At 45.7% G+C, this 26,792-nt stretch overlaps 1 protein-coding gene across 3 annotated transcripts in view; it reads right to left on the bottom strand.

The window, feature by feature from the left end:
* Nucleotides 1-1,511: 1,511 nt before the first annotated feature.
* WNT10A (Wnt family member 10A) overlaps nucleotides 1,512-26,792 on the bottom strand; it is a 149,910-nt gene continuing 124,629 nt past the window's right edge. For all 3 annotated transcript variants that reach the window (XM_085650059.1, XM_085650057.1, XM_085650058.1), the window contains exon 4: nucleotides 1,512-3,265. In XM_085650059.1, coding sequence (XP_085506185.1) covers nucleotides 2,798-3,265 — 468 coding nt within the window. In that variant the 3' untranslated portion in view covers nucleotides 1,512-2,797. The remainder of the gene's footprint in view (nucleotides 3,266-26,792) is intronic.

Raw genomic sequence — 26,792 nt, 5'->3', positions numbered from 1 at the left:
TCTGTTTTTTTATTTTGTACAGATTCATCTCCTATCAGTAAATGGGAAAACATGGGGGCATATTATCAAGACAGGCGATAAAATTATTGCCGCTTTAGCAGCAGAAAACTGCTGCTAAAGCGGCGATAAGGGGCTTGATAATATGCTCTATGGAATTCCAATTGAAGTCCATGTTAGATGTCCTTCACATCTAACATGGGCTTCAATTGGAATTACATAGAGCATATTATCAAGCCCATTATCGCCTTTTTAGCGGCAGTTTTCTGCCGCTAAAGCGACAATAATTTTATCGCCTGGCTTGATAATATGCCCCATGTTTCCTTCGTCTTGCTGTAGATGAGGGTATGCATAATGACGCAGGCATAATAACACATGAGTGTGCATATATTGTAAGGCCTTTTTTCTTCTTTTCACCATACTGCACAGCAGCTCCAAAAGGCCCTAACACAGCCAATAGTTCCCAAAGGCAAAATCTATTGATTTTGCCGCTGCTTGTTTCAAGAAGTTTTAGTAAGTGCTCATGCAATTTCATTGGCTAAAGAATCAGTGGCGTAGTTAGACCTTGTGCCGCCCATGGCGGTCTCTGCGTTTGTCGCTGGCGGCAGCCACATGTAGGATTGGTGTGGCGGGTGCTGGCGACTCCTGTGACAGCTGCCCCGTGATGGCCCAGGTAAGAGCGGGGGAGGCTACCGCCCCCAAAACTCGTGCCGCCTGGGGTGAACCGCCTCGCCCAACCCCATAGCTACGCCACTGTAAAGAATGTGTAGGGCACCAGCGGCTGTTTACTGAACAAAGTGTTACAAGATGGTTTAGGTCAAATGCCCTGCTTGTTTTGTAAGGATTTTCTGAGAATTACAAAGTTTGCCACCTCTGGAAACTTTGACAGCAGAATGATAATTTTTGCACACTCAGATGTCTATGCACATTTATTTGCACCGAGCAGATCGCTAACAAGTAGCCTGGTGCCATCAGTGGGATCATTTTCGTGTCATGAGATTGGCTTTACTTCTCATGATCATTTCAAATACAGCAGAGCAGATTGTTGGCACTGGAACACTGTATGCACCGTAGTTGGTAGCAGAAGAGACAAGAGAGTTTAAGAGCTGATAACAAAACCAGAAAACATAACGCCTTTCTTTCATTTCCATGACACAACCAGAAGCATAAAGGATGGCATCATTTAATGAAGGTAAGCACCATGAGGGGATGTGAAGTATCTTTTCCTCATCTAGGAAAAGCGTCAACTACTGACCTACCGAGAAGGCTCTCCTAATCTAAATGTACTCCCTTAATCCGCTTGTGCTCAGGATACCATTTGGACTTATCTTTGGGACTGCCGGTGACTGATGACAAATCCAATTACACGAGATGCTCAACACAAAAAAGAAAAATGTATGATTGATCAACATATTTACATGTCCAATATTCCACTCTGTAAATGTGTTCAAGTGTTCCACAAGCCCCTTTTTCTTTAGGGTCCATCTACACAAGAAAGCAACTGACACAGGATCCAAAATGTACAACATTTTATTTTTATCCACAATAATAAAATAACTTACCATATACAATAATCAACATAAGAACAATATATCCAAAGAACTGAGACACATCCTTCAGGGGTGCCATTTAGCCCCACTTATTAAATCTCTCTTTTAATTTATTATCTCTCTTAAATCGCTTTTCTTGTACTTGACTTATCCAATGAGCCTCAAAGTCATCTTCTTTTCTCTGTCATTCTCTACCCCACAAATTTCGGAAGACCAGTCTCCCGATGCATATATAGTGCCCGCAAAGGTCTATAGAGTCGGGTGGAGACAGACGTGTGAGGTGAAGTGACCAATCATTCCTCCTCTTTGGTCCACCATAATCCTTGAAAGAAGTTCATGCAAGGTCAATAAGGTCACAGGGTCATCTAAGGAGCATTTTGCTCTTGTAGGCTTCAGTGCAGCTTACTCCCAAATGGACAGAAGTTTGGGACATGCAAGGAGATGAACACTGAAGTTTCCCTTGCTTAGGCTCAACTCCCATCAGTTTGCTTCTTCTGTGACCGAGGTCATGTCTACAACATCAGCGGTATGCGATCGCTCCCCTAGTAATACTGTCAGTGGGGCACAGAGTGAATCCCAAAATGGCGCCTACGGCTGAGCTGCTAAACCTCTTGTTCTCACATCCATCATATCTACTTAGCTGTGAGCGTCCAGGACGACCCTTCTGGTTCAACGTATTTACTTTTGCCTCCCACATCACACAGAAGGCTCTGTTTCTTTGGGTGCTAGAAGTGCAGGGGTTGGTGGAGAGGCGTGTCGAAACTTGTGAAACCCACCATGCTAGGGACGTTTCCAGACATTGTACAGGAACACTGCAGCCTGTGGTCATAACCAATAGCTTCACTTTGTTTTTTATTTTTTTCAGTGAGCAAACACGTTCCACATGAAGAACTATCACGGCTGTTGGGTTCTAATGACCTCACATTCCCGAGAACATCTTAAATGTTTCTCCTCCTTTTGTAGCTGATCAGAATTTCCTCTTTTGACCCACACTTTGCTCCACGTACAGGCCATTCCTATGTCCCACATCTCTAACTCCGGAGGGTTAGGTATGCCTCCGTGTGGCTTCCCACTGCCGATGTTATGACCACGCACACAACAGTTGCCTAGGGCTTGTGACATTCAGGCATGGTGCGGTCCTGGCTCCATCCCTTAGAAATATCATTCCTATTGGTGCACGTATTCACTTCTGAGGAGGCAGGATGCAGGAAGGGGTGGTGCTAGGGATTGCTTGAGTTCCGAGAGCCTGTCTACTTGCAGACACTGACCCATTCTGTGACACGGCACTCTTCGCACACCACGTAGCAGCACCAGTGGAACTTGCAGTTGCAACGCTCACTGCGCGTTTGCCTAAGGATGTTGTGGCCTCGTCCGCAGCAGAGGCTCTCGCAGTTGTCCAAGCCAGGACTGGTTTTGTTGCAGATGCGCCCTTGGGTGCCAGCGGAGTCCAGCTGCGGCTCACTCTCACAGAAGTCAGGCGATTTCTCGAAGTAGACCAAGCTATTGATGCTAGACCTTCTCCGATGGGGAGTGTGGCTGTGGTCTACCTGCCCCGTGTTCCTATTGTGAGGTTTGATCAACGTGGCGCCATAGAATCGGTCTTTGAGGAGGCTGCCCACGACTCGGAACTCAGGGGTTACTTGCCAACAGGTCTTGAGCTGGCAGCTCCCAGAAGTACCGTGGCATTTGCACTTTCTTCTCATATTGTCCAGCACCACCTGTGGAAGAAGAAGAAGAGATGGTTAGTCAAAGTCCCACATTTTGAGTAGCTTCCTATAAAAACATCTATCTTTCATGAGCCATTCGCTGCAGTGATGCAGTCGAACCTGAAGTTTTGCATGCTTGTTGGTTTACTTGTGTTTTCTGAAGATTGACATATTGCATTTTAGTGGATTCAGAATATTCAGAGGTGCAGAAGTAATGGCTGAAAACATGGTATGCAAGATGGCAAATATTGTGGGGAGAAAGGTGAATAAACAGGTGGAGGAGGAGGGGAGGTAGAATGGCGAGTGTAAGGATGGGCAGAGGGATTGTGAAGAAGAGTGGGAGGATGGTGGGGAAGGAAAGAAAAAGGTTTGGTGAGTGGAAGGAGGGGGTAAATCTGTGGGGAGCAAAAGAGAAAAGCAGATAAAATGAGGTAACTGATTGAGAGAGAAGAGAGCGGTGGGGAGGGAAGGAATGAGCAGAAAGAGGAGTGGAAAGGATGAAGTTAATGATTTGGGAGAGCAGGAGAAGAGGCAGGGTTTCGGAATCGAGATAAATGAGAGCAGGAGAATGTGGTGTGACGAATGGAGCCACAGACAGGGAGAAACATGCCCATAGGTTTGTGTCTTTTCTCTGTTTCGAGCAGTACCAGCTTGTTGTCTTTCAGCTACCTGCCATTGTTTTCAGACGCTATAAACTCACAGACTTGTAATAACAATGAGAACCCCCATCTCCGAGCAGGTTCTGCCTGCAGAAGATCTGGTTGGAAATACCTCCAGAAATCATCTGGGGGCATATTATCAAGGTCCGGCGTTAAAATGATCGCCGCTTTATCGGCAGAAAACTGCCGCTAAACCGGCGATAATGGGCTTGATAATATGCCCTGGAGAATTCCCATAGAAGCCCATGTTGACACCAGAACATGGGCTTCAATTGGAATTCTCCAGGGCATATTATCAAGCCCATTATCGCCGCTTTAGCGGCAGTTTTCTGCCGATAAAGCGGCGATAATTTTACCGCCGGACCTTGATAATATGCCCCCTAGTTTTTAGTTCAAACCTCTGCTCTCCTTACGCATTTTCGCCTGTCTTTTAAACCCACTCATTCATACATTCAGTACCCCGAACCTACACCTATTTGTCACTCGCTGCCATGGCCCTCTGCATCGCCTCACCTTCAATTTATCATGTTTTAATGTTCTCCAGCCGCCCTCAAACTCCTCTGTATTGTTTCTGCACCACAGATGGACAGAGTTACAGCGCTTGTAGTTGACCTCACACTACACAAATCCGCATGCATATAGCTCCATCACTCATTCCCTTGACGCTTTGCAAAACTACAACCTTTAGCTCACCCCGCCGACCTTTGTAAAATTATGAACTTGAGCTCATCGCCTGACCATTTGTAAAATTCCAACCTTCAGCTCATCGCCTGATCCCTTGTAAAACTCTGGCCTTCAGCTCATCGCTTGATCCTTTAACTCCAACCTTCAACTCATCCCAATGGCCCTTTGTAAAACTCCAACCTAAAGCACATCACCCTGACCCTTTACAAAACTACGACCTTATGTTAATCCCCTGACCCTTGTAAAACTCTGACCTTCAGCTCATCGCCTGATCCCTTGTAAAACTCTGGCCTTCAGCTCATCGCTTGATCCTTTAACTCCAACCTTCAGCTCATCCCAATGGCCCTTTGTAAAACTTCAACCTAAAGCACATCACCCTGACCCTTTGCATAACTACGACCTTATGGTAATCCCCTGACCCGTGTAAAACTCTGACCTTCAGCTCATCGCCTGATCCTTTTTAAAACCCTGACCTTCAGCTCATCGCCTGATCCTTTTTAACACTCTGGCCTTCAGCTCATCGCCTGATCCTTTCTAAAACTCTGGCCTTCAGCTCATCGCTTGATCCTTTGTAAAACTCAGACCTTCAGGTTATCGCCCCATTTCAGCTTCTCTAATTTAGAAAACAAGATATTTGGTAGATGGCTACAAAGTCTGAAGCCTTCTTTCTGTGCAGTGAATATCACAAGCGAGGTCAATAGTCAGAACAAGTGTAGGGTTTATTTAGTGCCAGATGGAGGTGAAGAAATCTATTCTACAGAAAAGCAATGGTGATGTAATTTCTGGAGGATTCTCTGCTGGTCATGGTAAGTTCTCAGGTGGAGAACTGTCTAGTTAAAATTACACTTGTGGAGGCAAGCTTGTTGTGACAGCTTTTCAGAGAATATAACATTACCACGCATCTCTAAATCAGGTCCACGTGTGCATACCACCTGAGCGGGGTCAACAAGAGTCATAGTGGTAACTAAGGAAACCAGGGTGGAACAGGAAACCAAGATCAGTCCTGCTGAAAAATGTTCAAACCAGCCCCACGCTACAGGAGGCCATGACTAGAAGGAGGCCACATGGGCATGGCCAGTTGATCGCAGCCCATCTGGGTTGCAACCCTGTCGCTCAGCCTATAGCCCACCATGAAAATGCTAGCGTGGCACAATGGCCAGTCCAGCCCTGCCGGGAGCCCAAACAGTAGAGCGTGGGGCAGGACACTGTCCAAGTGGTTTTATTAGCATATCCTTACATACCAGTCCATGGGTAGACAATTGATGCGACTCTGCCAGGCAAGGATGGAGGCAGCGTGTAACTTGGGCATGTGCATTACTAAGCCTTGTGATCATGGTCCTAATGCGCTATATCATGGACTCTTCTCTTTTCATTTATATATTTATACATCTATTGCCAGTATTTTGAAAGCACTTAGATTCCTCAATCAAGCCGGACCTTTCCTTTGATGAGAGAGAAGGAGCCCAGGAGAGGAGGTGCTAGAGTTTGGGGTGAATGCACGAACAACATAAAAGGAAAGAAAACAGGAGGGGAAAAGACAATGAGCAGAATGCCAGGAGCCTGGGTACAGTGGCTTGTTTTGTGAGACAAGAGTTATATTGGGTAATGCATTCAGCGCCTAATTGTGCCCTATCAGCTGGAAGCCCCGCTCTTTGTGTGGGAGCGGGTTGGGACGCTGTGTCCCACTGTCGCGGCAGCGGCTGTTTGATGCCCATAGAGTGATATCACTGGCATCACCCTGAGTTGTCAACGCTTCCTGCAAACACTTCATATCCAATTACTGGCAGGAAGGCAAGGCCACCCATTGCACTGACAGATCCGCAGGCCTTCGAGTCAACAGGCAGCATGGGAACCCCTCAGCGAAATATTACACTGTGCAGAGGCGGCACGGTATGACCGACAACATTGTTGCAAGATTCCCACCACATCACATCAATGAACAGGACCAATCCCAAACTATCTCGGTCCCTGAGCTACAAGCACGCTGCCCATTCAATGACCAAAGAAGATGGCGGCATAGTAAGAGGTTCACTCAAACTCTATGGCACACCCTTCAACAATGGTGCGTGCTACCCATTGTATGGACAAACAAGATGGCGGCATAGTGAGAGGTTTTCTCAAACTTTATGGCACACCCTTCAACAAGATGCATGCTACCCATTGTATGGACAAACAAGATTCTGTCTCTGTGAGAGCACCACTCAAGCCTTACTCAATGGAAAACCCCTCAAGGATGCTGAGTGCTGGTCACTGTATGGACAAACCAGATGCCGTCACTGTGAGAGCTCCACTCAAGCCTTACTCTATGGAAGCCCCCTCAAGGATGCCGAATGCTGGCCACTGTAAGGACAAACCAGATGCTGTCACTGTAGGAACTCTACTCACAACTACTCAATGGAAGACCCCTCAAGGATGCTGAGTGCTGGTCCCTGTATGGACAAACCAGATGTCGGCTCTGTAAGAGCTCCACTCATGCCTTAGTCGATGAAAGGCCTCTCAATGATGCTGAATGCTACCCAATGTAAGGACAAACAAGATGCCGTCACTAAGAACTCCACTCACAACTACTCAATGGGAGAGCCTTCAAGTATTGGTGCGTGCTACCCATTGGAAGGACAAAGCAGGATTGTTTTTCTGCAGGAAAGGTCACCTTTCTGCACAAAGACAATCCATGGAGGGGTTTTCCTCGCTCAATGTGTGCTGCAGAGTGCAGCACACATGGAAAGAGGAAAAACAAGGAGAAATTAAAACATTTCTCCTCGTTAACCCTGCTCTGGGGAGGTGTAAAGTTTTGGTGCTGCCACAGGTTTAGATGATTTTGTAAATCTGGGGCAGCGTCAAAATCCATGGGCGTTGAGTGGGAACACCCACCGCAATGCCCATGATACGCCTCCTTTCCTTGACGCAGAGCAAGGCAACGCAGCGCTTTGCGCTGCCGTACCTTACTCCATATCCATGAGGCCATGCAGAGCCATGCAGGGTGGCTTTGCGTCGCCTCATAGATATGATTGAGAGGTCTGCGCCGCTGAAGCATCATTAAAAGTGATGCTCCAGCGGCGCAGGCCTCTTGTATATAAGGCTCTTAATGTGTACACTCCCGTTGAGTAGATACAACCTGATCCAGAACCGGCTGATTTGGAAATGGCGTTTAAAAGGACTATTGAGGAAACGAGAGGACATTTTGCCATGGACCCCAATGTACACAGTTACAGAATGTGAGCCCTCGCAATCGAGCTTTTCTGCTACAAATGTACCTAGATTTCATACTGCTGTAGTTAGTCTTATCAGAGAGGCAGCCCGCCTAAACAGCAAAGGTTAACCCTTGGCTGACCTGCACAGGGATATAGTCACATCTTAAGCTTGGAAGGAGTTGCACAGGTGTTGTCAGGCAGGCTCACAAAGAGGACCCGCCCGTCACCGCACGCTTTTCATGCACTAGTATTCCCTCTAGGGACCAGGCGGGTCAAGTACGTGCGGGTCAGAGGTCAGACACGTACAGTTCCTGAGCAGAAACAGACTCCCTGACACACTGTAGTCCAGCTGGCCTGCCACCCTGGGCTGTTTGCTGAACCCGGTGTTTGACCTGCACTCCTGGGCCGACAGGGGGAATATTTCTTGGGTTCTGGCCTCTGGAAGACGAATAGGATTATGGGATAATTGGCCTGTCCAGGTTTGAAATCACAGGCCCACACGGTCTCCAGCAAGGGGTGGACAAGGAGTCTGGGCTATCTTTGCAATGTTTTGGTAAGTTTTTGACTTCTTCCTTTCCGAAGTTCTTAAAGCTGGCAGGTTATTTGCCCTGGGACCTTTTTGTCTGCATTACAAGATGCTATCCAGTGCAGTGCAAGGAAAGATCATTTACATACCAATAAAACCCAGGGAAACAAGTTCCATTTTGCAGATTTTTTCTCTGCAACATTTCAAATGTCTACAGAGTATTTCTCTGCAAGGCTCCCTTACACGACATCATATTCTGCTAAAAGTTACAATGTTTAATGTGGGAAAGTGTGCAACTATTCATAAATAAATAAATACACTTTGCGGAGGCTGCAGTGACGGCTGGTATTTGCAGGCGGTGTGGGGGCAGGAAGGAATGTAATAAAAAATAAAAAAACCTAATAACCTATCTGCCGCTGGCACCCGCCACCACCTCCTCTCGGTCCTCTTCCCTGCTTCCAGGGCAGGAAGCAGGATGCGCCCGACTCTCAGCCTCCCGACAGCCAATCATTGGTCTGGCCGCAGTGGATTGGCCAGAGAACGGGAGGCTGGGCATGTTCTCCATGTAGGCTGTGTTGCAGCCTGCATGGAGAACATGCAAAATGTGCTTGAATGTTTGGCCGGTTCGAAAGGCCCAAACACTCATGCACACTTTAGGGGGTGCAAACCCCTTCTCCCCTCCCCTGCTCTGTCAGCAGAGCAGCTCTGCCCCGTCCCACCCGCAAAGCTGCCACAAAAAGGAAAAAATAAAATGATAATAACTTAGATTTATTATCATTCCTCCGCCTTAGCGGAGGAGCCGCCAATGGGAAGCTTCATTAAAAACCACTGTCTCCAGTTTCGCCCGTGGCTGAGCTGTTACTTAATGGTCCTCTTTCTCCAGTAACAAGTGCGCATTGTTCAGACTTCAGTGTTTAACCCTTTCCTACTCTATGCCTCAATTCCCTTGTCTGACAATTAGATTTGTTCTAGCTGTTCCAGCAGACGTTGGTCACTCCCAAGACCAGGCGTACTACCAGCCAGTCCGGGAGACTGCTTGTGCCCCTGGAAGACCTGTGTCGGAGAGGGCTGAGAAGGAGATGCTGTGCTGAATAATTCACAGATACTCCAGAAAAGGCCTTGGTGATGGTTGGTGTAATGAGCAGAGAGAATGGGGGGATGTTTGGGGTGTTATACCCCCTAAAAAATGTATTCTGTGGCAAATAGTTGGGCACAAGTGCTTTCAGTCGGGTATGGTAAGGTGTATGCTGGATTTCACCCATGATTTTTACATGCCCGTACTAACAAAAACAGATAAACGCACACACTCTCTCTCTCGTCCCTGCCTTAGAACTTGGTTAGTTTAAAAACTATTGTGTTTTAAGCACCCCTCATAATCCACAGTCCACTGTCTTTCACTCCACTCTCTTTCCACTGCCTCTTAAGCCCCCTCGTATCCTGCTTCTCATAACATATTTTAACAACATAAGCCAGTGTGATTGTTGGGAAATCTGAACCTTACACTCCCCCACAAGTCGTACTGACCAAGTTGCACCTATTGTAAAGAGTCATTTTTACTAAAACGCTCCATGTGCACCCCAAACTCCCCTGGCTCGCCGTACTGCTTCTGACAGTGTAAAAAATTACGTTTGAGACACAATTCAAAGCATCGTCTTCTGAGAAGAAGAAAGACCATATTAAGATCACATGCTGGTTCTGCCTGAAAAAGAGCCTTTGTGGCCTCCTGGATCTCTAAAGAGTTCCCCCCATAATCACTGTATAATGATTGGCCCCACTACTTTCCCTTCTTAATATCCTCTCACACTTGTGTTTCTAAATGTACCCCCGACAGCACCTTTAACAATGCCGTGGTTACTTAAGCCAACAGTGCTTTGCATTCTGGGATCTTGTAGCTGATAAAGCAATTGGACATCTTCGTATAGATAGGATACAGCGTGTATGTCCCTTGCGTAGCCATGTTTAAACTAGTGCATTAGCATGCAAGACAGCTAGCTGTGCTTGCACCATCTCATCATCCACAGTGTTAGCCATGTTTACACCGGTTACAAGTGTTAACACAGCTTTGTTAGCTGGTACGTTCAGGGGCGTAGTTAGTGAGATTCGTGGGTGTGCATCAAATTTCACAACTAAAAAAGCAGTGGGTGGAAGGTGGAGAAATGAGATGAACAACATTCTCTGGACGGACTGTTTCCATGAGGAACCGGGTCTGTACTGATTGGCGTTAGGTGGGCCTCTTTCTAGAGTGGCACAGTCGGTGAAAAGCGATGGAATGGAATGCTACCCTAAGCGATTGCCAGTGGTTAGACTATTTGCAAGCATTCATTCCATTAACCTTTGGAAGTTTGAGTGCCAGCAGCATTCCTGGAAACCTGAGACAGGTGCAGCTTTCCAAGTCTACAACTGCCAATGTTTGTGAATTCTAAAAAGTAGTACAATTGCACCCGTTCAAGGAGTATATCTGTGGGTGCAGAGTTACTATTTTTTTTAGTAAACCAGTCACTATTTGGGACTGATTCACAAAGGTAACGTATACTTTTGAGTAATGTACACTTTTAAGTCGGTTTTCTATTTTTTGGCTATTCCCAAAATCCAAGTGTGAATTTACTCTAAAACTGTAACTTACATGTCTCTATCAAATTGAAGGGACTTGGGACTCACAAACTGAACTTCTAAAGTACAGCTGAAATCAAACATTAGTCCTGTACAAAATACAGTTTGTGAATAGCCCTGAGACCCTTCAAGTAGATGGAGCGACAGTATTGTCTATTAAATCATTCATAAGAAGTGCTTGTACAGCGCACATTCTATACTTAAGCATTTAAAAGTGCTCTCCTATGTGATAATAAACTAAAAAGATGCTCTGAAATAAAATGTTTTCCTACGATCACACAATATGGACAAGTAGGAAAGCCAAAATGTATTCCAGGTAATCTGGTTTCACATTTGGAAATTCAGCCCGCAAAAGTATATCTGTCTCTGTCTCTCCTGTTTTACAACAAAGGCCACTGTTTCGTCTTTTATTCTTGACCCACAGGGAAAAACCGACACAGCCATAGCAGACCCGATTTGGGCCCTCTGACCAAACTACCAGGCCACCCGGAATGCCTTTATTTGGGCAGTGTCACGCCCCAAACACCCCCATACCTCTCCCCTCGTCAAGCTGCGGCCCTGGAGACGTTGCCCAAGTATACACTGCCTAATTTACTGGTATATTTTCAGGTTCGACTGTACGTCAGCTATGTTTACACCAGTTTATCAGTTAGCAGATTAGCCATGTTTAACCAGTTTATTATATGGTACACCAGCCATGTTAACACAAGTTTGCCATATATGGTATGTCAACCATGCTGTACAAATTAGCAGAAGTGGGCTATGGTTACAAATGTTTATTTGCTCATATTCTAGCCTTGTTTACAACAAGCTACTAACTTACATATTAGCTATGTTTGCCCTACTTTAACAACTGGTGTGTTAGCAATGTTTACAACAGTTTATTAGCAGTTGCACCAGTCATATTTATATATAACGGCCCCAACAGCGCTGGGATGCCTGGCCTTAACCATGGGGGTGCCCAGGAGTGGACACCTCACATGGAAAGCCAGGAAGGGTTCCTTCAGCGGTATGAATACAGCGCTGAGATACCCGTAGTGGTGATTCGGCGCTATATAAAAAACCATACATTTACATTTACACATTACATATTTATATAGTTTATCAGACTATGTATTACAACATGGTATTAGTTTGGTTACCCCACTTTATCGAGATGTAACCTTCGCTAGATTTTCATCACCTTGGCTGCTGGCATGTTAGCCATGTTTACACAAGGTGATCTGTTACACCATTAAACATATTTTCACCACCACTCCAAGCTTCCGATGAATGCCCAAGTGGACAAACTAGCAAGATCAAGATTTGTTGTTACTATAAAAACTCTGCGACGAATGTTCCACCATTTGGGACTTCCGCACAAGATCCAGGCTACCATCTCCCTTGTTCTGTCGAAACTCAATTACATCAATAGCCTCTACCACAGATAAACTTTAACAACCATGAAAAGACTACAATGGATTCAGAACTCAGCTGTGCGACTATTCTTACATATAAAATCGCAAGACCACATCTCCCCTGCCTTGAAAGCCCTGCATTGGTTACCGGTTGCCAGACGATCCACATTCAAGCTGCTTAGTATCACCCACAAAGCGATACGTGGACAGGACCGCCCTTCATCAGGGATAAAATCACCAAACACATTCAACAAAGGAGCCTCCGCTCTAGAATGGCATCTCACCACAAAATGTGAAGATACCAGGAAAAAAACGATGGGTGGCATCCAAACAGCCAAACTTGGAATATCCCCAACATAACATCCACAGATAATTACCTTATCTTTAGAAAACTACTCAAGAGTTGGCTCTTCTCCACATAGCCACCATCACAAAGAGAAATATACACCATATCCCTGCGTTTATAAGCATTTAATTGTACTAAAGATATGTACCTATTTATGTATATTGCTTTATATAAACGTGCAGATTAATTATGTTTTAAAAAATATATATATATTCATTAGTTCTGCTTAACAAATGTACATCTTACGGATAGTTACATTATTCTATGTTTTTAACATGTATATAAGTGACTACTTAAATAAGTAAATCTTTTATCATATCTATCTACAATTGCTTCACTATTGAATTACAAAAAAATATATCAATAAATACAATTAATTTAAAGTACAACAACACTTGAAAGCTCGAGTTTATGTCAGGCATATTTAATCTACATATACCACCTCCCATTATGCATCTATATACCTTCCATGTACTTATGGATATATAATATTTATTACTTTTCTTCTAATTCAGCATATCCAATGCACAAACCTATTTTTCACCCTATACCTCTCTCAATATATCCTCTACCTCAACTCTCTGACTCATCTCAAAACTCTTTCTACTACACTTTCCAATCCACTACCCTATTTCTCACTTTATATCTCTATCTACTTATCCCCTACCTCCACTCTTTCATTGATCCCAAACCCCATATCACGGTCACCAAAATAACCCTTTCTAGACTCTTCCCTATGCTACCCCTCCTTGCATCATCTCTTGCCTCTTTTACTATACCGATGCCCAAAACAAGCCTTTCAAAACCCTTCCCTCTGACTCTTCCCCCTCCAAAACCCTTTTAGTCATCTGAAGCCTCCTACTGCTGCTATTAGCTTCAAAACAAACAAACCAAAAAAATATTTATCTATCCTTCCCCAACCTAATGACTGACTAACATATCCACCTCTCAAATTACTTTCATATTTCACTATAATAATTCACCACTAATCCTTTATGGGTTCCCGAGTAGCGTGCTACTTGCCGAAAAAAAGCTATTCAACGCCTCGTCAGGGGTAGTAAGTGGTATATAAATGCATTTACAATACAATACAAAACAATTTAACGGTGAATTGCCATGACTTATACCGGTTTGTTAGCAGCATCACCATTCATCATCAGATCAGTTTATTAAATGGCGGATATCGATGGCTTAAACCGGTTTGTTAGCGGCATCACCATGCAGAATCCGATTGGTTTATTCAACGGTGGATTGGCATGACTTATACTGGTTTGTTAGCAGCATCACCACTCACCATCAGATCGGTTAATTAAATGGTGGATGTGGAAGGCTTATACCGGTTAGTTAGCAGCATCACCGCTCAGCATCGGATCAGATTATTGAGCGGTGGATGGTGAGGGCTTATAGCGGTTTGTTAGCAGCATCACCACTCACCATCAGATCGGTTAATTAAATGGTGGATGTCGATGGCTTAAACTGGTTAGTTAGCAACATCACCAAGTAGCATTAGATTGGTTTATTCAACTGTGGATTTCCATAACTTATACTGGTTTGCTAGCGGCATCACCACTCGCCATCAGATCGGTTTATTCAACGATGGATGGTGATAGTTTATACCGGCATGTTAGCGGCATCACCGCTCAGCATCGTATCAGATTATTCAGCGGCGGATGGCGATGGCTTATACCGGCTTACTAGCAATATAACTACTCACCATCTGATCGGTTTATTCCACGATGGATGGCAATGGTTTGTTAGCGGCATCACCGCTCCGCATCGGATCAGTCTATTCAACGGTGGCCTCGGTGTTCGCCATTTTTAGCTGCCCCTTCTCCCGGCTTTGCCCACTTCATCGCCTGCCCTGACTCACCTGTGTGCCTTGCGCCATCCCTTGAAAGACGAGTCAATACCGAGTCCCTAATGTGCTGTTGCACATGGGTCTGGAATGCCCCCGCTTCCCCCACCCGCTCCTTGGCTGGGTCTACTGGCCTCGTGCGCACAGGCACTTCTATCTGGGGGAGGTGCGGGGGACAGGTGAGGCACCTGCCTAAACCGGGCTCTGTTTATTTTCCAGGCCTCTCCCCAGCCCATGATCTCCTTGCTTGTTCTGTTTGATGTCTTAATGCGCCACGGATCACCTGTAATTAGAGCAGCACCTGTAAGTGCTGCTACAAATCATGGCTCCCCGCCATGGGGGAGGCGGGCAGGGCGGGGGCCAGGGCGAGGGGAGGGCGCAGGAAGGCTTTCTTGTGTCAGCCAGGTGCTCGCTGAAGAAGATGAAGGGTGCTGGGCTTCAGAGGGGCCTCGGATGGAGGAGCAGGCCTGCAGCCACCGCTTGATCCGAACTTCAGAGGGCTGAAAAGTGGCACGTGGTGGGGTAAAAAGCGGGACAGCGCGGACCAATCAGATGTGAGCTATCAGCGGAGTCCTGCTCGGACGCCCGTTCGCTCCTCTTACAACGATTGTAAATGGACAGTTTTTGGGGATGGCCTTTGCCCCCTGTCCTGTGGGTACTTGCCCTCCGATCACATCAAACGCAGCCCAGCAAACAAGAGTCAATCAGTGCTTAGTTTGTATTAAATAAATGCAGATACATACATATATATGCATAAATGCCAGGTTTGCTCATTACTGACGTTAGTCTTCGTTTTCTCTCTTTTTTCCACTAACCTACATAGCTTGACTCTTTCTCTCCCTCTAGCAGGTTTAATTTTATCCTGTGCTCTCCCCTTTCACTGTTTTCCTGTCTCACTTAGCTGCTTCTCTCTCACTTTACCACCTTTGTCTCCCTCGCTTTCTACCAAAATCTGATGATATAAAGTATCTCCGCCGCACACCCCATGACTGCCAGTGCCCGGCCCCTGTAACCACTGGCCCAAATTAAGCCCTGGAGTCTACTCTGCTAAAATAATAAGCATTGGCAAAGCCAATAGGCCTAACCTATGTTTTGTAGCCATGCTATACAGCAGCGCAGACGCTTTAAAGTGTGGCTAGAAGTGATTTTAAAAAGCACCATGATGCTACCAAGGGTAATGCTTTTCTTTTTTTAAGCACATTAGCGCTGGTGGCATCATAGTACTTTTTTATTATTATTATTTTTAGCAATGCTGCACAGCAGCCACATTGCTATACAGCATGGCTACACATCATTGCAAAAGTGGGAAATGTTCATGCTGTAATAAATGATAGATAATAGCAGAGCCAACAGTCTCTATTGCGAGACCTATTAGCTTTGCCAAGGCTTTTTAGGTCTTGCTACAACACTCCTGTGATTCTGAGCAAACCAGTTAATCTTCTCATGTGTGAAAAAGAATAAAAAGATGACATTTGGAAAAAATATGTTCACATTAAGAAAGCAATTGCGCCCCCATAGCTTAGTGAAAATACATTTGGAAGCGGATAAAATCGGTTGTCACAATAAACACCCATTTCAAAAGAGGAAAGGGCTTCTTTGAAGTGCGTGTGGCATAGTCAAACATAGCTACAAAAGGCCAGAGGTTCAACAAGGATGACAGGGAAGATGAAAAAACATAAAGTAGTACCTCTATCAGAGCAGGATCATGGGAACAACAGCAATCAAGCTGAAGCAATCAGTACTTGGTCCATGCTCCAGCTGAAAGAAGAGGAAGTGTAGCCAGTGCCCACTGGCCAAGAACAAGGAAGCAAATAAGAGCGACAATTAAGCCAATGAGTGATAGGCAATGGACGGGTTGCAAGCCCATAGTTGTATGCATTATCTCTCGCAAGCTAGAGCACATGCGCTGTCACAGGTGAGACCTAAAAAGCACAGTGATATACTCCAAGGTCAGCACACTCAGCCCCCACTTTCCAATGGGGCATCCACTCATGTGTAGGCCCAAAAACACACCTGCACACACAGACACACGACATGCATGCACACCACTGTAACTTAAGCACTCAAATGCATGCATTTCTATAAACCTTGGAGAAAAACTTCAACTTTTGAGGAGAACTGGGTGTCAGCTGCAAGAAATTATGACCCCCAGCACTGGTACAACAGTCACTTAAAGGGCAGTAGCTCTAGCAGAACTGTACCAAGGGCAACAGGGGGTCTCTTCCAAATGTTAGACAAGGGGTTCCCCATCTTTCACCCACAGATTACCCTCGTGCCTAGGCCTATGTGAATTCTGTGAAAAATATGAGCCCTCCTGCTCCTGATAAAAAATTATTACATGCATTATACCGCCCTTGAATTTCATCATGTTCAGGAGCCTGTAGTTCACCCTACCCCTGAACTAGCCCCCCCACACCTCTCTACCCACCCTTCGAACTCCTTCAAGTGGAGGCTTGTATTTTATAACCAGTTAGCGTTAAACACTTCGTCCGCTACAGCGCTCATGGAGATAATTCCACTTTTATCCATGAACTCATGGAACCTGTGACCTCACATATCTTTCTTTCTTCCAATCCCACATTTCTGGATGATTTAAATGGTACAGCCCTTTGGACCAAGGCGTCACTGTCTTCCGCCCTTCAATACAGCACACGACCTGACACGAAGTTGTAATAAACATACGCATCATACATTACTCAACTTCAAGCCGAGGACGGCGCCTATGTCAGGCAGGGCACTGACATTCTTTCTGCCTTTTTGTCTTATTACACTCACCTATACACTACATGCTCCCCACCGATTGGTGCTGCCCTTTCCGTGCACACGTGGATTTGATGTCGGGGAAGTAACGGAAGCCAGTGAGGTTGCGTACTGCTAGAATTGAAGGTGAATCATACGGAGAGCGCCGTCTAAGGTAGCCCCGTTGGGGGTGCCAGCCCCAGAGGACTGAGGGCGTTTGGATTCAAGGATTGACACTTGGTTGGAGTTTGAGAGCAGTATGGATTATGTGACGCAAGCCCATAGATTTTGCTTTACCCTTGTCCTGAGGAGGCCAGAAGAAATTGACGGCTGAAACGCGTCCACGTCGACAGCTATATATAGAGGAGTCATCATTAATGCAAATAGTGTTGAATTGTACATAAGCACATCATTAGAAAAGATAGAGAGGTGTTGTATCTCATGTGCTAGAAGGACTACCTCTAAGTGTATCACCCAGATACTATGAGTGAACACTAGTGATTTAAATATCGTGTTGGGGGTATTGTAGATACAGAGTCTTGTATACATATATGTATGTTTCATTTTCGTTATTGTATATACATTGTATGTTTGTTGTTTTTTCACCAACTTATCTTTGAAGAAATATGTGGGTCAGAGACTGGTCCAATGGCATGTAGGTTTGTTAAATTAAATTGAGCATTGGTCCATGTAAAATTATACAGTAACTTCAGGGTAGTTAATTGTGCCCTCGCTGGAAATAAATTGGATATTTATTCCTCCGTACTCCCTAGTTATTCATCAATTTGATGTCCTATGCCCAGGTGTAGGACGGTGATTTGGGCATACCCCTGTTCTTTTGTTCGATCTTTCCGATTATTTAGCAGAGGTAGCGATAGTGTGAATTGAAGAAAGGCAGCAACAATTTTTGTCTTCGCCTATTGGCGTGGATGAGATAATTAAGGCCATCGACAGTCTGGATGGCTCTCATGCCCCCGGCACGGATGGCCTCAAAGGCGTATGTTATAAAACATACAAAACTCTATTAATCCACATCTTTTAGAGGTTTAAGCTGGGGCATTGGACTCGGGTGAGTTCCCTCCTACTATACGAGAAGCTATTGTAACTCTACTTCTCAAACCGGGCAAACCACCTGATAGGTGTGCTTCATATAGGCCTTTATCGCTCTTAAATCAAGACTATAAGATATTGGCTAAGGTGCTCGCAACGCGCATATCACTCTTAATCGATCAAATTATCTCTCCCTTTCAATCGGGCTTTGTCCGACCCAATCAACCTCTGCGCACGCTATTTGCAGTTGTTAACCAAGCTGACCCTGCTCTTCATGCTGTGGCGATATTACTGGACGCCGAAAAGGCGTTTGACTCTTTCGAGTGGTCTTTCCTCCATGCAGCGCTTAGCAAATTGGGTTTCCAACGTAACTTTTGTGCTCTCATCCGCCTTCTTTATACTTACCCCACATCGCCAGGCAAGGGGGGTTTCAGAGTACCGGACTTTTACCTATACTATCTAGTAGCGCAGACTATGCTTATTTTTGCTGTCATCCAGATGCACAATTACAATTTCTGAAGCCCGAATATTCTCAGGCCCGCCCTTGTCCCCTCTCCACTATTCTCCCACTTGGCCTTCCGAGAACGCCAGCGGAGATTCACACATTATAAACCACATGCTGGGCTTGGAAGTGACTCTGCAAATGTCTGAAGGCCGACTGCCTGTACTCCCCACACCTGCCACTTCTCGATAACCCATGGTTGTCCCCGACCACTGAAACCCTGACATAGCATGCGCTTTCCCGCTGCCGGCTTCAAACTATTGGAGATGTGCTTTGAGGCGGTCAGATGCGCTCAATCTCTGACATTGTAGAGGGCCACGATGTATCCACTCTAGACCAATTTTTTGTGTATAGGACGCAGGCTTCGCTAGTGGCCGCAATGCGTCCCTTGACTGTGGAACCGCAGGAGTCCCCCTCTCTACAATAATCACATCGCCTGACCGCACACACCTAGTCTCCAGACTGTACCATCTCGCACAGTCACTCCGTCCGGGGGTGGGCGGGAGGGTACGGGCCACTTGGGAAGGGGACCTGGGACACCCTTTGACAGACAAGATGTGGGCATATTATTGTGAGCAGACTCGTTATATATCTAACTACTACAAACACAAACTCCTGCACTTTAAATATATACATAGGGTCTATGTCACCCCCACGCTTCTTGCAAAAATGGATCGAACTAAGCCAGATATTTGTCAGAGGTGTGCGATGGCACATGCTGATTTTATTCAATTGGTGTGGAATTGCCCTCCTGTCCTAGCTTTCTGGGAAGCGGTGTCTGGGCACCAGACATTGATGGTTGAAGCTTAACTGACTCCCTCCCCACTGCTTGCACTGCTAGGGTATGTCCGTCCTCTGGGGCCTGGGATTCGACGCTTTGCTGCAATTGCTCTACTGATAGCCAAGAGACAGATTTCCCTACAGTGGGGCGGATCCATGCTACCACCAGTGAAGGCCTGGCTAAGAGACCTGATGTACTGCGACACCAGTAGCAATATATACGCGACTCTATTGCCTCGCGACTCCCGACCGAAGAACATTTGGCAACTGCTTCGCTTTTACTTCCCGCTCCGCCCTAAACTTACCAACTGAAATGTGGTTCATTGCAATGATAGATGCTATGTCAGCTAGCTGGTTATGGCAAGTACATTTGCTAGTATCCATCAATGTATGTACCTGCATTGTTATTTGGTTATTGTTAATTTATTAGCCACTGTCATTTTACATGTCAACACTCGGTCAACATGCTCTGCGCTGTACGTGTTGTGGCAATTGTTTTCTCTAGGAAAAATGCCATAAAAACAAGTTTTAAAAAAAATAAAACATACGCATTGCAGGGGTTCCACTGTGGACATCATGACTGTAATGCAAGAGTTAAAGCTATAAATGGTCCCTATTCTAATTCACTGGTAATAACTCTTGATTGTACCTTTTCCATATCAGACCATACACCAGCCCCACACCCACCACCCCTAAGACGATACGCAAGGAAAAAAAAACTTCAAAAGATAAATTAAGAGGAACTAAGGGCCAGATGTGCAAAGGAAGTTTGGGAACTCAAATCCTGAGAATTACAAAAATGCATGGTTTCAGGCTGAAAAATAGATTTTTGAAATTTACAAAACCTTGTTTGCTAGTCAGAAAAGTGATTGTGATTCTTTACAAGAGTTTGTGATCCTTTCTAAATTACAAACAGGAATGGGCGTGACATACGCATCTCCCACCTTAATACGAGGTGCAAAGGGATGAATGAATTCCAGACACAAAAAACCCTTGAGGAGTTTGCTGAGCCCGAACTGAGGTGGTAGCTGACTTGGAAAGAAGAAGCTGTCCCTGTGGGATTAGCACATCAGTTGAATCACAAAACGAAGGGCAGGTGCAATCCAGGGAGTGTACAAATTGTGCAACACTTGTTTATCAACTGTGCTTGGTGCATCAAGCCCTAATTTCCAAAATGTCATCTTCCTTGGGTACAAGTCCTTCAGCTAATGTTGTTTGCCGTCTTCCTCCAGAACAACATCCCTATGTGCCAAGAAAGCAAATCTGTGAATTCGCTGAAATCAACTAAAATGTTTCCATCAACCCTGAGGTCTAAGCAAACCCTACAGACAGAACCTTCAGGGAATACCAAAGTCCTATCTTTCCTCTAATGACGAACTGAAAAGAAAACAAGCATTGGCATAGCCAATAGGTCTCGCCTTTGGGACCTTATAAGTGTTTAGCCAGAGATATTGACTTTGCCTATGTCTTTAAGCTGTGCTGTACAGAAGTCTGCAGCATGCTGAAAAGTTATAATAAAGAAGTGTCAGAAGCATTTTTGTTACCTTATAGATGGCCAAGAAAGCATTATGTACAACTGAACAACCATGCAGTGGTTCGGTTTAAAGAGAGATTATGTGTTACAAGCTCGGAATGGCTTACACTTCGAGCTTGTAAACTACTTAGTTTGGCACTCTGTGAATGACTGAATCAGATTCAAATTAGTATACTGAATATTTAAACACCAACACCGAGTAAAACTCGACTCTTTAAACCAGAGGGCATTGTCTTGCACACCTAGTCATGCCCTACGTAGTAATGATTTAGCTGTGTATGTTCACGCCTAGGTTTGAAAGCGAGGATGGATTTGATTTGGGGGAATCCGGGCCTAGGAATTAGAGTCGACCAGATTATTTTTAAAGTATTGATGTGTAAGAGAACAGGCAAATGGGCAGTAACTAGGCTGATCAATTAGGGAGGGGCACGAGACTGAGCAGAGTGGGACATGAGAAGGTAGTGTGTTAGAGCAAATCCAAAAGTGTGTTGAAAGAGACATAAATGAGACACGCATAGGGCTGTGAAGTGGCTTGGTATGGAAATGTGAAATTACTGGGGATTTGTGGCTGTGCGGAGATCAGCAGAAGGGATGAAGTGATAGCTTGAAAGAATAACTAGCTGGTCTGCTTTTTCCACCCTACCAGGACTGAGAGAAGGTGTACTAAGGGACAGCAACCAGGGTCCATCTTTGTGTATTGTGCTCTCTGCCATACCACATAATACTTTCACCTTGCATCAGAAATCCCTTCAGAGGGAGGCCCAGAACTATCTGGGTCTGGTACAAAAAGAGACTTTTGCCTAATCTTTCACCACAACCTCCCCTGGCAAGTTAAATAAAATGTTCTACTTTGTGTCGTTTTCTGCTTTAATGTGTCCACAATGAGCCCAATTAATAGTGCCTTTTTTGCTTGCACCAAAATCCTCGACCAAAGGTTCCTAAGGATTATTTTACATGATCACAACCTTCCTTTATCGAATGCAGGTTGTAGTCATGGATATTTTTTATTGCAATAATGTTGATAGATCTACTTATGAAGTAATATTTCATTTATTATTGCTGCCTTTGGCAAATGCGGACAGAAATAAATTAATTTTGAGTACCCTTACTCAGTCTAATGGGCATTTTTCCTGAAAGTGTACTACTTACATTGAGTAGCAAGACTAAATGATCATTTCTACGTTTGGTGTTACGATATTCTTGTTTCGGGATCAGGTTGGAGAGTGATTTTTAAAAGACTCAAACAGGATGGAGTACCACTGGGTCCTTGTTAATTGACCTGGGAATACACTACATTATCAAATCCATGTCACAATCATTTCTGCTGCATAATTCCATTCCAGACTTGAGGAAAGGTAATTCCAAGTCCATGTGGAGGCTGCACGAGAACGGCAAGGGCACCGCCGCTGCAGATCATGACTGATTCGCCTCCTAAGCTATTTTAACAACTTCACATTGGTGATGTCTTTTGTTCAGAAGCAGATGCATTTATTTAGTAGAATAACGCGCCATAACGAAAAATAAAGTTAAAAATGCACGCAATTCGCATTTATTTCACAAGCTAAAACGTACTGCTGCCAATGGTCGGTCATATTACCTTATTTGGGGCGGCACCACCCAATGCGCTGCTATTTCTCTATCACACGTTTCCCTTCGTGTTCCAAAGTGACGTAAACGAGTTATATTGCAGGCTGCTTTCTTACTGCCACAAATCCTTTTGACAATTTACAGTGCCTTTTCGGAATTTTAAATGACATTCTCAAACGATCAGAAACATACGCACAAAATTTTTCACACAACAGCAAAGCCCAATGCCATAGTAAATGACGACATTTTCTGGTAAGCAGTGTGATGCGCTATGCACATCCCTTTATTAAACTCAACAGCAGTACTGCATTTAACATAATGGCACTGTAAATTCACCGATTACAGGTTCACTTATACTCCCTGGTCTAAAAAGAAGGTAAGCGACATTTCAACAAGAAAATACACTGCACACGACTACCTAATTTTCATACATCTCAAAACTATCTGCCCACTCTATATTTACCGAAACACAGTTGCCAAGAAACACTTGCAAAGAGAACACGCATTGGCCGCGCGGCAGTGAAAACGACGCAGCCACGCGGCCGTGAAAGCGATCAGGCTAAGAAGCAGCGCGAGTGTTCCTGCCCCGAAAGAAATGAACAACAAGTGGGAGCGGTGGGGGGAGTGCACAGAATAGAAGAGACGCCCTGGGAATGCTTCCGAACACGCGAAGCAGCAGCTGTTTGCTCATTTTGGAAGCACATACTCGTGCTTGTGGCGTGCCCCTGCGCGCTCCAGCAAGGTGGATGCCGCCACAAGAACGAGTATGTGCTTCGAAAAATAGCAGAACGACGGCTAAAGGTCCTGCTGTACAGCGCATGTGCGCGGCGTAGGCGAGACCTAAAAATACAAGAGTAATAGAGTATTATCCGAGAGGTATTGGCTCATAGCTCAACTCAGCAAGTCTAAGAACAGAAATAAATGGAAGCAAAATAGCAAAGTTGCAAATCCAGTTACCAACTCCAACTGGTCCCGATAAGTCAAACTGAGAAGAATTGGCGTCTTTGGTTTTTTAAGACAATAAAGATGGTTCAAGGGTGCCAAGATGCCCCAGAGGGAGAACGCATGCTTTACAGATGCATCGCTTATGTTGTGTTATCCTTCCCAGCAGATGCAACATCGGTCTAGAACGCCTTACACTTGGCATGTCCAATACATTGTTGTAAACCCTGTCCACAAAGAGACGGTTTAAGAAACAAGGTGTACCTTGAGTACCTACGTAAGGTCGGACTTTACGCCGAGTCTTGGGGCCTGCAGCCTTTGTTCTTAAATGTACCTGGTTGTGTAGATTCAACCAGGGACGAGGACCTCTAGCAGTGGATGGTTGTCACTTCTGTCTTCAAAGGAGTTGTGTTGTGAAAACGGGTGATGTGAACCAGGTGCAGGGAATGTCTGCGCATGCGCCTGTGGGAGCAGTTTAGGCTTCTGAGGAAGGAAAGAGGCGAGGGGAATGCGAGAGTAAATCTTAGAAGGTCGGGCATTCGACGCCAGTGGGTCTGTGTGAGCGTATGGGGGAGACTGATCGGCTCGGGAGACAGCTGGCAGTGCAGACTTGATGGGGTGAGAGTGGGACTCCCCACCGTGGGGTGAGACTCACTCCCACCCATCACAAGTGGACAGCTGAACACCCCACGCCATCTCATCGTGGACGGGTTGTACCAATTTAGGAGTAAACGAAGACCACAACGCACACAATTCAAAAGGGGCCACACAAAACCCCGGGGATGCTGTGGCCAGGCCGTCTGAGGGAGAGCGCGGGGAGAGACATAAGAGGGGCTGAGAGGACACGCAGCACCGAGGTGGGTGAGGGGAGAGGCGGGGGTATTATGATTCTGCATGCAGGCGCAGGGGAGGGCTGTCGAGGCAGTGGAGGGGGAGAGACGCAGCCCGAGCGTGGGTCTGTGGTTTGCTTGCTGTGTGTTAACTGTTAAGAGCTCGTCCCAGGGACATGTTCTCATCATCGCGTGAAGCTTGACCCCTGTGACACCGCGCACGGTCCACTGGGGCCGCTCTAGTCGGGACCAGCAATCTGCAGCTCAGACTTGAGCTCGCTCCATGGCAAAAAAACAAGAGTCTGATAATAAGTGTCAAAAGCAGTTCATTTCAGCGGTCCGGACGCTGCTGCCTGGATGGAGTGAACGGGAACTTCCGGAGCTGCGGCGCATTTTGTATCCACCGCATCCTTCGGTCTCAGGAAGAGCGGGATCCGTCGTGATCTCATGGTGGCTGTCCAGTGATTCTATGTCAATCAATCAGTACTTGTATAGCGTGGCTTCTCACAAAGGAGGATATCCAGGCGCTACGCGTGTGGAGGTCATGACGCTGACTTACAGCCCCTATTGTCTTCTCAGTCAACAGCATTAATGATATTTGGGCTTATCAACCCAGGCTTGCTCTTATATATCACTCTGGCAAAATAACCTCGGTAATCAACCGAATATCACCGTATGCTCAGCTTCCAAGGGATGAAGGATGCTCCCTCTCCATGGAAGCGTCGGCATCAGAGTTCCTGCCGTTATGTGACTCACTGGCCCTGGAACTCCCCAACTGTATCGTTCAGAGAAAAGAAACAAAATTATCTTTGATGTCCCCAGTCCGGTAAAAGAAGACAATACGCAGTGATCCTGTCTTTCTAAAATTCAACACCTTCTCCAAACCAATCACTGTGGAGCGCTCAAGAGCGTAGGTCATGACAAGCTCTAATATCTGAAGTGTCATCTTCTCAGGGCTGTCAAATAAACTCATTGACAGGAACGAAGAGCTGCAAATCCAGGGAGTCGTAGGGGCATATTCACAAGAACGTTCAATAACTATTGCCAAAGTCATTTATCGGCAGAAAACTTAGCCCTGCCTAACCCCGATTATTATCGTCGTGATTGCGGGGTATTCGCAAGCCCACACTACATGGCGATAATAACAGTGAGCGGTGGAGAAAACAGGCGACAACAACATCGCAATGGCGATAGTTATTCCTCGAACATGGCCCTACAAATATTAGGATGTGAGGATTATGATTCCAAGCGATTAACAAATGCAGGAGACATGTCTGGTTCATTTAACATTTGGCAGGCAGCATGAAACACTGCTGTGTCAACAGAGGCCCTTTCCCCGACCTCTGCACCCCCGCTCTATTGAAACGCCCTGCCAGCTAGCACCTACAAGTGATAGATGGAAATGCATTCACGGGTGAATGCTGAGGGGTTGGCAAATTATAAAAAAATATGGCGGGGGGGGGGGGGGGACTGGGGGTGGTGGCAGTGGGTGTTGTGACCCTCATGGGTATCGGCGCTCCATGATCCTTGTCTCCATGGCATCTGTGGGTCTTCAGGTGTGGCTCGTGGCTGGGCTCCCTTCCATGCTGCAGGTGGCCGTTCTGCTTAGCACCAGCAAAAGGCAAGTGTAAAATCCCTGGTGCTACCGCGGTTATCCCCTGTTTTTGCTTCGCTTCGCAGATCTGGCAGTTCGCTGTGAATGTGGTGTTGTGGTTTTCTCGTGTGTTTTTGCACGGAAACGCCTACTCTGCATCTCATTAGGTTAGTCGGTGGTGTCCACCGTGCAGATACATTTTGGGGCAGTTATCGCGGGAATACTGGTGTTGTCTGCAGTTTGCACCAGCTTGTGAATGGGGTGTTAAATCTATCTCCACTTTTGCTGCATTAAGGTGGAGATAAATCAAAGTTAACTCCTTGTGAATATGCCCTGTAGTGTTTCTGAACCTTCCTAAAGAAAATCACATCAGCCCAGTTCTGAAAGAGTGTCATTGGCTCCCAGGAGATGTTCGGATGGATTCAAGGTCCACAAAGTCTACTTGAGGAATAGCCCTTAAAATGCACGCATTATCCCCCAAATACCAACAGGATCCTGACTCAATGACTGCGCTTCTGACCACCCAAGATCACTACCTCTAGCTCTTGGAACAAGGCATTGGTCATTCCACTACCAAAAAAAACCTGGAGCTGATTCTGGCCCTCCATCAAACGTTCTACTCTCTCTACCACTTAAAATCCTATGGAAAGCTGTTGATGCTCAGCTATCTGCTTATATAGAGACTCACAATCTATTGCACCACTCTCAGTAGG

This window comes from Triturus cristatus, chromosome 3_2 (genome assembly GCF_964204655.1).
Source record: "Triturus cristatus chromosome 3_2, aTriCri1.1, whole genome shotgun sequence".
Classification (NCBI taxonomy): Eukaryota; Metazoa; Chordata; class Amphibia; order Caudata; family Salamandridae; genus Triturus; species Triturus cristatus.
Note: the sequence above shows the minus strand (reverse complement) of the source record. Positions and strands in the feature narration are given on the sequence as shown.